Genomic DNA, 13,746 nt, shown 5'->3' on the forward strand with positions numbered 1-13,746 from the left:
ATAATATTATTATTCTGATAGCAACATTTTGAAGCTTATTTTAGTAGAGCTTATTTAACATTTCCTGATGCTACGAAAGTCAATTTATGCAGGAAAAAAACCAGCAGTTGGAGACTTGATTAATCCACTTTCCATTGCAGTAAAGATTTGAATCTTACTTTTTCTGAAAGCATCTTTAAAGAATTCTTCAAGCTGTCTGGAGAATGTTGGCTTGCAGAATTAAGCAGCAGGTCTGCATGGCTTGATATGAGAGGCTGTAGATGATTGATGTTGCTGAGAACTTCTTTTGCCTTGGCTGTGTTTTCAGGTGAATAGTAAATACACTGGTATCCAGTACTGTAACCACAGAGAAAGAGTCACAAAATGCCAAAATCATTTATGCTATTAATAACAATGTTTAATGTGCTAAAGACCTTACTGCTAGTACTGTAAAAAATGTCAGACACCTACACTTTACTGATATCATTAGAAATGCTCTGTCCTTCAAGTGTAAAAACAAATCCGTGCTTGAACAGTAGAGGACAATGGACTGCAGACCACCAGGCACACCACGCAGTACTGTTCAACCTAATCATCCCTTTCAGTGATTGGTCTTAACGTAAGAAAAGCAGATTTTTATTTATTTTTTTCTGGAGAAACTACAGGTTTGACCAGGTCAGATAATGATCACAAAGAGCACAAGGCTCCTTATCTTTCCACTGAGCTCCCCACCACATTATTAATTATTATACCTCACTACACCCTTCGAAATGGGTCATTAATGTTTAATCGATCAGAGGCCCAGACTGCAATTTGATTACCACCAGTGATGTCCAGGAAGTGGTGATAACCAGAGTTAGGTCTAATAAAAGCCACATGTCTAATCTTCAAGGAAAGACAGAAAAATAGGGTGTGGGAATTAATTACTATAAAACCACACAAATGGCATACTGCAGACTTACTAATTTCCTTTTAACTCTTCACAAACTACTGCCATTCTTTTGCATTACTTCTTGTCTTTTTGAAGACTTCTCCTGTTTTTTTCTCCAACACCTACTAAGCACACAATATCCTTTTATGTTATCATTCAAAAACCCGTTTTAACCAGCACGCACACACTATTAGCTCTTCACTGTAGTATACATCTCCCCACCTAAAACTCTTGTACGCAGTCCTTCCCTTTATAAAGCCCTGCTTCAGTCTTTCAGAAAAACTAACCAAAATCTTTTGCAGTTTCAGATGAACCTGTAATGTTAACACAGGTAAAAAACAGTGCCAGAGCAACGTACATACTCCCTCATTGCTTCCGTATGCATCTCCCTTCTTTCCTCTTACGTCTTTTCACCGTACATCCTTCAGCCTCTTCCACCCTTTCCCCACTGATTTAATTTCTTCCTAAATTTCACCTATCAAGATCTGAATTTTAAAACTTGTGCAATCCTTTGAACTTCACGCATTGCTTTTCATTTCAGTCTTTTTCCAGATCTCTTCACTCCCCCATTTCCCCTTTGTGACTTCTAGTGTCCCTTCCACTTCCTCCTTATCAGTTTTCTACAAATTAGAAAGAAAACTTAATGCAGTAAAGGACATACACACATTCAAAAGTCCAAATAAGTAACTTCCATAAAGCCTAAAAGGCTTAAGTCTTTTGGTAAATAAGTACAGATTCAAGCCATCTTAAAATTAAATCTCTTGCTTAGATACTTTACTGAGTTACAGTCCCAAATTCCACAATATCCTATCCTATTTTTCTGCCTTTCACCAATGCCTCCGAGTCAGCGAAACTTTGCCATGATCAGTTATGCTGCCAGTCACACCAAAATTACTACGTCTCCTCACAGTCTGCTACATGATTTGCTAGACTGCTGAGTCTCAAGGTCAGAATTCTGAATATTTCAGCAAAATGAATTGTATAAACTGTCTCTCCTAATTAATTGTGCAAAAAAAGCCCTGTCCCTTTGAGAAATTAGGAGATGACCACAGCTCTGCCTTCAAGGTGGCAACGTCATCGGCGAAATGACCTTCTCAAGCCAGATCTTTCTCTCCATCCACTGCAACTCTCAACCTGTCAGGCTCAGTAGACAGGGCAGGGACACAGAGAAATAGTCTATATTAATTGTAGTGAAGACATAATCTTAGAAGTCTTGATACTACACAGCACTGATTAATCTTCTCTAATTCCCCTTCAGGCTTCTCCCTCCCTTCACCAACCAGCCTTTTTGCATGCTGGATCTGGCTAACACTGTTATTGAGCTCTCCAGGCACAAACACCCTCCCTGGACTCCCCTCAGCCTTTAATTCCCACATCTTTTTCACTGGTCTCCCACAGCACTAAGCTTCACTGAATATTGCAGCAGAAAAGCTACAGACAATGCCATAAGAAAAGAAAAAAGGAAGAGAGATACTTAACCTGTCGGTAGTTCTCATTCTAAAAAGTCAATCATGTCTTTTAAATACAGGAAATAGTGAAGAGAGAACGACTCTTTCTTCAGAATGAAGTGTTCTATCAGGCCTCATTATTCGGCTAACTTTAAAATTTCACGAACCCCAAAAAGAATGAGATGATTCCAAAGATTCAGAATTTGTGGACAACTTACATCCTCACCCCAAGAAAGTAAATACTTTTCAGAAACAACATGTTTGGGACTATCTAATGTTTCCATTTGTTGCATCTCGACACTGTTGCATCTACGGCTAGGCTGAGATTTTCTGTGGCCTTACCATTCATAAAAAGACATTACTACTTCCAATTCACTGAAATGAGTTTCCTTATAAATAACTATTTTTAGAGCTTGCTGCCACACATAGTTATGGTACTTAGAAGAAGCAGCTGCCCATATAGAGAAATGTTTTACCGATGTTCTAATGCAGAAAGTAGATTAAGAGAATTACAGATAAGAATAAACTTTTGCATTAAGGAAAAGGCCCCACGGGTAGGTCCCAGTGTGGAAATCAGCGGCACTATGAAAATCTACCTTTGATATGTAAAATATATTCTTGGTCATGTGCCTTTTGAAAAAGTCTATAATAATGTCTTCTGGGTTAAGTTTCAAAGCTTTCACTAAGCATATAAAATCACACTTAATCACTTCCATATATTGGCACCATCATTAACAAGGTACACATGGCTGTCAGTGGTCATTTCAGTTTTAAAATTGCTTTAATGACATTGTCATGTAATTTGAATAAAGATTACATTGACTACATCTGCAATTTTAACAAAGTTTTTGCCTGAGAAGAAATACTGCAATATGCTAAATGTCTAATTTTTAATGACACTCAGATCTGGTAACTCCACTCCTGCTGTTAACTGAGTCATTTGTGTGACTGAGTTAAATTGTCACCATCTGGGACTGGGTTAAAATCTTTCAACAATGAACATTTGACCTCACATTTTTCACAGTCAAAACCAGACATTAACATCAAGAATCCAGTTAAAGCATACACAGCAAGAATATGTACTCCCAGATAACCCTGAGCTTATGTGCATTCATGAAGACACCAATTCATTGGCTTATTTAGGCATTGAAGGTATTCTGTCTAAAGCGGGAAGTTATGATAAAAAATAAATTGATTTAAAAAAAAAAAAAAAAGGACAATTCACTGCATTGGGAAATGAAACTAAACCATATGATCAGTGCTGAGGTTCAGAAAACAAACCTGAGGTAGGAAGTTCAAATTTTATTTATTTATTTTTTAATTTCCTTAAGTTTCCCTTGCAAACTTAGAAAGTTTGAATACTGAGGAAAATGAGATCATGTTATTAGTTCTATCTAATCTATTTTTACTTACAAAGTCCAAATCTCCACAAATCCTTATCAAGAAGCAATAGCTAAGGGTACACGCACAGAGCTTCTCTTGTTGCTTTTCTATTTCCTCTTCATTCCTAACTGACCCTTGAAATAACTACATCAACTGGTGATGGGGCATGAGTTTCAGTGAAAAGGAAAGTCACAATGCCCTTCACCAGCCCTGTAGAGACCCAAGTGGGACAGATGCCACTGTGGCATAGATGAATCTCACAGTGAATCTTCCTGAGAAGACTCACTCCAGGAAGGCTGAACACCTAGGGAAAGCCTGCCACAGTTCTTCAAAATCATTTTAGAGTACCTTTATACTGCTGGGAAAATTCAAGTAGCCTTTAACACAGGGAAAAAACTTATGCAGGGTGACTGAGCATGGTTCATATTAGAAGAAAAAAGGTATTGTGTCACACCACTAGCCTGATGCTAAAAGATGCCTTTTGGTGGAGCTATTTCCTGGCAGCCTGCTGAATGGCACGTTACAAGAAGGCTGGCAAAGCCACAGATCCACCCATTCTCCTCTTGCCACACCCAGAGCCCATACAGGCGAAACAGTTTCTTACTCTCCAAAACATACAATCCTTTCTAACCTTTGCACGCCATCGCCCCCAACTCCATCTTCCCTTCTTCTCCTTCTCTGGAGACATTCAAAACCTGCCTGGACGCATTCCTGTGCGGTCTACTTTGAATGACCCTGCTTTAGCAGGTGGGTTGGACTGGGTGATGTCCAGAGGTCCCTTCCAACCGCAACCATTCTGTGATTCTTTATCCAGCCCCAGTCCCCTTTCATTTCTGCCTGCTTAAGGAAATGCTTCAGGCAACTCTGTGCAGAGAGCCTGGCAGCTGGAGCATACTGTGATGATATTTTCATGTCTCAATGAACAGCACGAACTTTGGCAGTTTCTCACCAAAACTTCCAGCAAAAATGTTCATCTCCATGAAATCAAATCTCTCTCACAAACACACAGATACACACATACACACACAAAAAAGGGGCAAGTGAGGACAGAATAACATCTCTGTGAAAAGCGTTATGCATGACAGGTTGTGATTTCCCTTTGAGAATCAAGGTTAAAATTTGGTCAAACAAACCATTATTATTTCAACATCTCTGGGATTTTCTGTGAAACAGTAACATTTCAGGTTCCTCAGAGAATGGAAATGGTTTGAAGGTTATAAAATTCAGGTAACAGGAATAATGAAGATATCAGCTTTAATAAAAAGGCTGGTACTTTAGTGAAGGAGCACAACTCGCACCTTGACCAAAAGTCTAGGCTTTGTCAGACAAAAAAAAGGTTCCTTTTGACAATTTGAACACAAATCAAATTATTATGGCTAAAAAAACCCAAACAAAACAAACAAACAAAAAAACACCACCACCAAACAACAATCATCAGAAAAATCTTTTCAGTACTATTTCAGCTTTAAGCTTGTGCTAATTTAAAGCAGAACCATTTCTAAAGAACTTCCTAGAAATGGTGCACAATACCACAGTGAATCATGGCACCTAATGCAGCTTGCGGGACACCTCTGTTTTCCTGATGGTTAATTCTGGGGCATTAAAAATCTTATAATCTTAAGTCTGTGTGTTTTGGCTAAAGCACAGATCATCAAATTAGATTTTCAATGAGAAAAGAAAAAAGTCCTTGGTGTACCTTAAAGAGATTTATAAACATTTCAAGCAGTGCGGCATTTTACGGGTATAAATTACAGAATGTCTGCCTTAAACATTCCTGCACAACTGAGCTCTAAAAATAATAATTTGCCCTTCCATTTGCTAGAAGAAGCAATCTATTACTAGCAGGCCAACAGAAGAATGAATTTGAATAACTGATTTACTGTCTTCTCTAGCTAGAAATAGAGAAAGAAAAAATAAAAAGAACAAACCAATAGAGCATCACACAAAAAATTTCTAAAATAAATATATACCGTATACAGATAATGAATATCCTGCAACGAGTTAGCACACCTTAACCATCACACTTCATTTATTTGAATTTAAGTGCTACCACACCTAAACAAGATTTCAAAAAGGCATCCATTGTTCTTACTGGTCTTACAAAGTTCACTACAAGCTACTAAAGGGACAGACATACTAGAGTCACGCCTTACAGACATACCTGATGTTTGAATTGGTAAAGCCCTTTACCTCTCTCTTTGGTGGAGATAAAGAACAGTACAGATTCTGAGCAGGTTATAAAGCAGTGGACCTGTCTTCTGATCATATACCACTAAGTCCTGTTTTTCACCTGAAATAAATACTTTTTTCCCTTTTGAGACAATATTTTTAGAAATTTACCTTTTTTTTTTTCCCCTTTAATATACCTACCTTGGTCGTAACAAGAGAAGAACTGCAAAACCACTGCATTTTAATAAATATTATTATATAATACCTTCTCCTCTTTTGTCTGCACAAAAAAATATATTCTACGCAATAGAAAATATGCCAAGCCTATCTTTAGATACATATTTTCCACATGCTTCTGTTTGATAAACTTTCACAAAACATATGTTTCACTCTTGTTTGGTTTTGGCAATCTGAAATGCAATTATGCTCTTGCAAGGTGTGATATAACCTTGCTACCAGTTAACAGCTCCTCCTGTCTGTTAATTCCACAAGTGTTTGAGCAAGGAATATTTTATGATACGCTGACACTGTTTAATATTTCAATAAATTGTTCTAATAATCATCCTGAAGGTCAAAGGCATGCAAAGCATTCTGTCATGTGCATTAACAAGAATGTCTTGAAAGCTACTGGGACTGACTTGAGAAATAATTTCTTCCCACATCTTTCTCTAGGTCTTTAACTCAGTTTGCCTAGAGGAAATACCTGCTAAATCTGCAATTTTTTTCCTGTTCATTTTATATTCTGACTGATATCTCAAGGTGCCATTTCTTCCCTCAACCAAATCTTCAGAAAAGCTGTTCCCGTTGTAAAACAGAAAATTTAAATTGTAAAAGCTGCCCCTAGAAATGCTATCTGTCCTCAAAGCATACTCATGTAGTTAAACAAACATATGCATACAAAATAAAGTTGTCATTGCCACAGTAAAGGAAATTTCTCTGTGGTAAGAATAAGAATGGCCCTTTCATATGTCTGTTTAAAGTAGACCCACTCTTGAATATTCAAATAAGTAAGATTATATTCAGAACTTGCTTTCTCCTGTCTCTCAACTCCTGTAAGTTCTTCTAGTTGAAGAGAAAAAAAAAAAAAGTGGAGCTTTCTCTGAGGTGCCCTCAAAGACAGAAGGGAAGATGAGTTTTACAATTTTCCTCCTTTCAATTTAATGGGAATTCATACGCTAAATTACCATTTCTTCAGGTCTGGTTAGTGATTCGCTAGAAATTGCAGTCCTCTGGTTTAAGTGCTCAGACATAAGTTTGTTAGCCTGTCTCTTCTTATCTGACAGGACAGTAGCATAGTGACCCTAGTCACATCATCATAAACACAGACTTTCGCTCTTCCAGGAGAACAAACACACAGAACACTGCACTGTCAGAATAACGGTGCGGTATCCTATCCTTGAAAGTCACCAAAACACAGATGCTTCCGAGGGATGCAAAAAAGTCTAAGAAGCAGGGCAAACAGAGGTGATGCATAGGCACTTTGAAAGAGGTATAAAAGGCCTTGATAAAACCTGCACAAAGCTTTACCCAGTGCTCCTGAATACAATCCTCTACCAACTTAGAGGTCTCCACAGTTTAAGTCAAGTCACAGTTAAGGGTGAATGAAAATGAGGAGCGGCTGTGCTGCACTGAGTATCCTTTGCCGTTCCAGCCTTTTTACACACAACAATGCAAAAGATCCAAAGAAAGGAGGTCTAGCCCATCCTCTTCTGCCCTCCCCTGTTAGGGGTAACTAAGAAACAAGGGCATTGGCAATTCACTCCTATGAGATGCTGCAGTACGTGTTCTCCCAGGAAGAATTAATGAAGGACTTGGTCTCTTCCCTTTAAGGCATTTTTCCTTTTTTTCTCCAGTGAACAGAAATTCCAGATAATAATTTCAAGTTTGCCTCATACCTACTCTCCATTTGGGGAAATCACATTCTGCCAATGTTGGATAGGCTGCAGGACCATGCACTGAATATAATGGATTCCATTTTCTATGGAGATTGTGATGATTTCGATTAGCACACATACACACACACAGTGCTGCCTGCATTCCCTTCCAAACGCTGTGCCGCTGAGTGCACAGGGCTGGCACAGGCAGCCCAAGCACTGAACAGTCACAACTATGGGTGCTGCCAGCAACCGCTGTGGCTGCTCAAAACTTAATAGCCACAGCAACAAACACAAATATATCCCATTCTTAGTCTGCAAAATATGTAACTAAGACTTCTGTACCTGTTCAATGGTGAACAAAGCATTTGAGTACAGCAAAAAACTGAAACCCTATTTAAGGCCTTTACCTTTGCTTAAGTCTCATTTTGGCTTTCTGAAGAATAAGAAAAAAAACATTTATTTACTTCACAGGTACACTAACAAGATTATTTTGTTCAAATATGCCCAGGGCTGTCAGAAATTAAGACGATACCTTAAGCTACTGTTTCTTTATTGAAAAATTGTGTATAGCTACTTTCTACTTAGCACAAGAATTACTGAAGAGAAATCTCATTCTGAACTGCATGTTTGCAAGCACTGATATTCATCAAGCTTCCTGAAACACAGGAAGAAAATTTCCCAATTTTGAGTTTGTGTTCAAAATAAGCCTTGACCTTAAAAGTAAACTGTGATTCAATTTTGCCTTTCAGCAAAAGAAAAAGGAAATATTTTATGAATGAATCCTTGTCCTGTCCCACTAGATTTTAATCTTCCATGCGTTCCGCAGGATAAACTGTTTTGTTACTCAGTGAGCTCATAACATCTTAATGCAACTTCAATTATATCTTCCTAGCTACTTCAAATAATACTTACTTTCGTCTTTCTGCCTCAAATTTACTCAGCAGTTTTCGGAGACCACCATTCTTAAATCCTTGGAAATGCGCTGCCGGGGCTCCCACGGTGATGACGTCATACAGAGCATCTGGAACGGGAACAGATGAGCACAGAGATTTGCACGCGCCCATGCTCAACGTATGGCAACAGCGCGATACCTACTCTACAAGATGTGAGGACAACAAGTGTGTATTATTTCCAAGGAATAATCAATAATCTGCGTCTCGAGGAGGCCCAAGAACTAATCAATCTTTCCATGCAGCCACCTGCACACTTTAGAAAGTTTACCTGATTTATTGCTACACCTGAATTATATGCCACAGCGCAGAACAGTATTCTAGCTCCGCAGTTTACAAAGCTGCCAAGTAAATTGGCCCTTTGTGTATTTCACTTTATTACCCCTTCTATTATTTAACTTGTAGACATGCTGAGATGGACATATTTATGCATTTTAGAGTCAAAAGAGACCATATTATGATGGAATAGTCTAACTGCCTGAATAATACAAGCTACAGAATTCCAGTTAATGATTCCTGGTCTTCTGGTTCAGTTAAGGCATTTTTAAAAATTTTTTTTTAAGAGATCTAATCTTGATTTAAATACTTCAAGTGACAATGAATTCACTGCATTCACAGAGAAGTTGTTCCAATGACTAATCAACCTTACTAGTCCATTTCTTTTCTATTTTGAAATTTAGCTTCCACTTCAAGATATAATTACCTGTTTAACGCTAAATTGAAGAGCACTGTTCTATGACATATACTTAATTTTTATATATGCTTATAAATACAGAGCAAGTCAGTAGTTTTCAGCTGAAAGATACCACAATGGGAAATAAACTATACTACTGGCATTCCTGCTGAGACAACACCTGATGTCTTGCGCCATATGTGATAAACCTTTTCTAGGGATGTACCTTACAGAACTAGAGATGGAACACCTTTTTAAAAAAGGCCTCTCACTTTGTGCCTGTGATGGATTGTCAGTACAGACACTAAGATTTAATTACATCTCCCAAACCACAATAATTATTCCTTCAAAGTTTAAATTTACATTTTCAGAATTTACATTTGCATTAAGCAGTACCTGGGTTGTGCCCAGGCTCACTGAGGGTATTAAAAATACAGGTCAGAATGCATCATTCTTACAATGTACTTCTAAAGGAAATATTAGAGGGGATTTTTTGCGTGAATTATTTTATTCATCAAGGAAGCTTCCCATGTAAATTAAAATCTAATCCTCTCCTAAAATAGAACTTATCTTGCATTCTGATGATAAATATCCCTAGAAGCAAGAATGCTGTACAAATGATTCACAGCTAATGAACTATGTTTTACTTCCAGAGCTGAATCTCAAAGCATATTCACTCAAATTGATTTGAACCCTAATGAATCGGTGACTCTTCACTTTCCACTTAAAAGTAGAAGTGACATAATTTCATTAGCCTTAGGTGAGCTTCAAGATTCTTAAATAGTCCATTCTTTCAGGTCCTCATGGAGATTTATCCATAATACATAATCTTGGGCTATTAGAAGTCCATTGGTACTTGAGAATAAGTAGTTCCATCGCTTAAAACAAGGGTGGCTTGAAACCAAAATAAGAGACAAACCCATCAGGTTAACTGAATATGTTTCCAGATAACTCACAAAACTACAGAAAGGGTTTATAAACCCTAGTACTTTTTCCAACTCTGTTTTAAAAACCGTGACTCTATAGCTAGTTGGGGGGATCTACCCAGAAGGAAGATTTTGTTCAGCCTATGGCCCTCTCTCAGTATCACCAAGGAACAGCTGCTTGAGTTGCAAACACACCCAGAACAGCTGGACCCCATGCAAACCAACATGGGACAGTGAGAAGAAGAAAACGTCTACAGCCCTGGTGATGGGCATGGAGCAACCTCACTCCCACTTTCCAGAGCACAGTGCACTAGGAAGTGCTGCAAGACGTGGGAGGAATGCCTTGGGATGTGCTACATTTACACATCAGCACAGCTCCTGGGGAAGGACGTGCAGTGTCAGCATGAGTGTGCTGGTCCAGGGATGCTCCAGTAACTCAGAACCATAATCACCTTGGAGAGCAGGCTGCTGCTGACAGCTCTCTGGACTGGAGACAAAGCTTAAAATGCAGCAGAGTGGTAGGAGCTGTATCATATTGTCCACATGCTCCCTCAAATTGTTAATTAATAACAAACCCTCAACCCTTCCTCAAATAATTGCTTCAGAATTTGAAGGAAGAAAATGCAAAAGATCAGAGTGTAAGGAAACCGAGCTTTAAATAGAGCACCATTTCATACTAATTATTCTGACTCAAAGATACCTCCTGCTTATACAAGTGAAACACTAACACCAGTTGCACACTTGCCAAAAAACAATTCCTTCCCCTTGCAGGAATATAAATTACCTGCTCATCACTCCTTCTGGAATAAAACACAGAGCTTTTGCCACATTGTGACAACCACAGCAACACGGTAGAAGTTCCATAAACCTAAGCTTTATCAGACCAATTTAAAGACTTGAGGCATTTTTGTGTCAAGCACAGCTCAATCTAGAATTTGAAGCAACCTGCTTGCCTTCACAGGAGGCAGCCATTGCCTCACACTGGCCAGAAGCAAAATGAGAATCTCTCCCACCCACCAAACTTACTTAAAACAAGCACGCTTAATGTATAGATAGGGACAAAACAAAAGCTATGGCAATATATAAATCTGACTTCTGTAGTATGATGAACAGCAAATTGTGCTGTTTATCAAATAGATAGGGAGACAGTTGTCCCATCATAAAACAGTATTTTGCTCAAAGCTGTTCCTACTGCAAGTTTAAACACATAGGTATCTTTTATTCCATGTCAGTACCCAACCACAACCTGAATCAAAGTTCAGTAAAAGTAAACCTGCTATTGAACATGTTGAACAAAAAAGCACATATCCTATGTGCATATTTTAAATAGATGGGAATAAAACATCTCCTGCATTCCCAAAATGAAGATACCTGACGGTGTAAGGTTAATGACGAATTTATGACTCATCATCTTGTTTAATCACAACCTCTGTGAATTCTTATATGCCCCTTTTTCTTTTGTGCCTGTTGATACATGAAAGCACAGATGAGAAAGAAAGATCAACTTGATGTGGAAGTGCTGCTTGCCCCAGAATGAACAGCAGTTGCTACAGACTGTTCAAATGTATGTATGTAGTGCAAGATACAACTGTTCAGTGCTTATAAAATGAAACTCAGTTCAGTAAACAGCTGGGACAGTGGCTATGTAACAGATACAGAAGCTATTTATCCAGACAAAGACTAATAATAACTTATTACTTTTTGTTTCTGTACTGCCACCAAAATATCCTAAACATATTGAGGAACCCATTTTTTATACAGAGAAATAAAAAGATCTCCACATAACTTAGGTGTCAGTCTTCCCAAAACAGAGGTAGGTAGAAATTCCCTGATGGTAAAACAAATTATTTTCTTTATTAACGCGTTTCAATCTCTAGAGCGTAACAAGAACAGTGTTATCTAATTCTCATGTCAGTGTTGTGAACATTAGCTAAAGAAAAAAGGGAGAGTTTTATAATTTAAAAAAAAATCTAAATTTAGAAGATTATTCTAACTTTTATCTCTTTCTGTACCCTTTTCAATTATGGATTAACCATATGCCACAAGCAAACTACTTTTGGAAGAGAAAGGAGAAAATTCGTCAAACCCAAATAAAACTCAAGTAGTATATGCATTGTGGGTGATTAAGTGGTGTACTCCATTACACTTTTTTGTTTAGCAAATGAACATAAAATGTCCCGTTCCCAGAGAGGTTTTCTTGAAAATACATAAATTTAAGGTTCTGGCCACTTGAAGATATTACAAATCTAAAAATGCATTTGAGTTAATTAACTTCAAAACATTAGTTAAATTAAAATTTTTGCTCTCGTATTCTGTCACTATAAATCCCCATCTTGATAAAATATTTGAAGGTACCATTGTTTAGTAGAAAAAATGATGAAATACTGAACCCATCCACAATATCTAAATTCAGCAGTCCCCCTGTGCCAACTCGGAAGTGGTTGAACATCAGCAATACAAAGTATGACACTCCTACAATAATTGTCTGTACTTGCTATTTTACAATCTGATTAGATGCAGAGTGTATAAGGCAAAAAACCCTACAGACTGTAATTTTCATGTTTCTACATTGACAGCAATTTTAATAGATCTCAACTTATCAACAAATTACTTACTGTACTATGATTTGCTCGTATGCACACACAAATATAATATTTTATCTCTAAAGGATGCTGCTGAAACTACATGCAAGCAGCAGCAACAGAATTCTGTACTAAACAGACATTACAGAAAATTATCCCCCTTTCCAGAAGTTATTAGAAGTTCATAGTGTTTTCAGCACAATCAGTGAGATATTTGCACTTAATGCCAAGGAAACGTTCACGTGGCACAGCGCAGCACTGAATAAGGTTATTTAGGCAGAAGCAGCACTGGGCTCATTAAGGCTTCCTAAGAAATAGGGTATATTATGTTCAGAAGTAACACTGTCCTTAATGGAACTGTGCTACTCACATCACCTTGGCTGGTGAGTTCATCCCGGCAGCTTCCGGTGTTCTATCACTATCTCTGTTGGCACGGTAAGGGGGAAAAAACACCTTAGAAACAAGAGAGGTAAGACTGGCTTTTACACTACACTGACATTATGGAACACAATGAAAAATCAAGCTGATGCCCTAGAAGCACGTGAATCTTACAGAACGCTGTGCAGTGTGTCAGTATGAATCATTACACTATTAGATCTGAGCTGCTACAACAGAATATTTTTAACCACGCGTAGGTAACCAATACATTTTGGTGAACACATATTCTGCATTTGCTTCTTTATTTGAAGCGTAGAGGAAAAAATGAGCACAACACCCCTGGAATTCATCTTTTAGGAAAAACAAACCAACAAACAAACAAAACAAAAACAAAAATAAAACCAACCCAAAAATGAACAAACCAATCAACCAACAACAAACTTAAAATAA

At 37.9% G+C, this 13,746-nt stretch overlaps 1 protein-coding gene across 3 annotated transcripts in view; it reads right to left on the bottom strand.

Moving 5' to 3' along the window:
• The window catches only part of INPP4B (inositol polyphosphate-4-phosphatase type II B), a 320,380-nt gene that overhangs the window by 76,982 nt on the left and 229,652 nt on the right, over positions 1-13,746 (bottom strand). For all 3 annotated transcript variants that reach the window (XM_082050912.1, XM_082050914.1, XM_082050913.1), the window contains exons 16-17: positions 8,700-8,808; positions 159-336 (exon numbers count right to left, since the gene is read on the bottom strand). In XM_082050912.1, the coding sequence (XP_081907038.1) occupies positions 159-336; positions 8,700-8,808 (287 nt within the window). The remainder of the gene's footprint in view (positions 1-158; positions 337-8,699; positions 8,809-13,746) is intronic.

The sequence above is a fragment of the Streptopelia decaocto genome, assembly GCF_964273445.1.
Source record: "Streptopelia decaocto genome assembly, chromosome: 4".
Lineage (NCBI taxonomy): Eukaryota > Metazoa > Chordata > Aves > Columbiformes > Columbidae > Streptopelia > Streptopelia decaocto.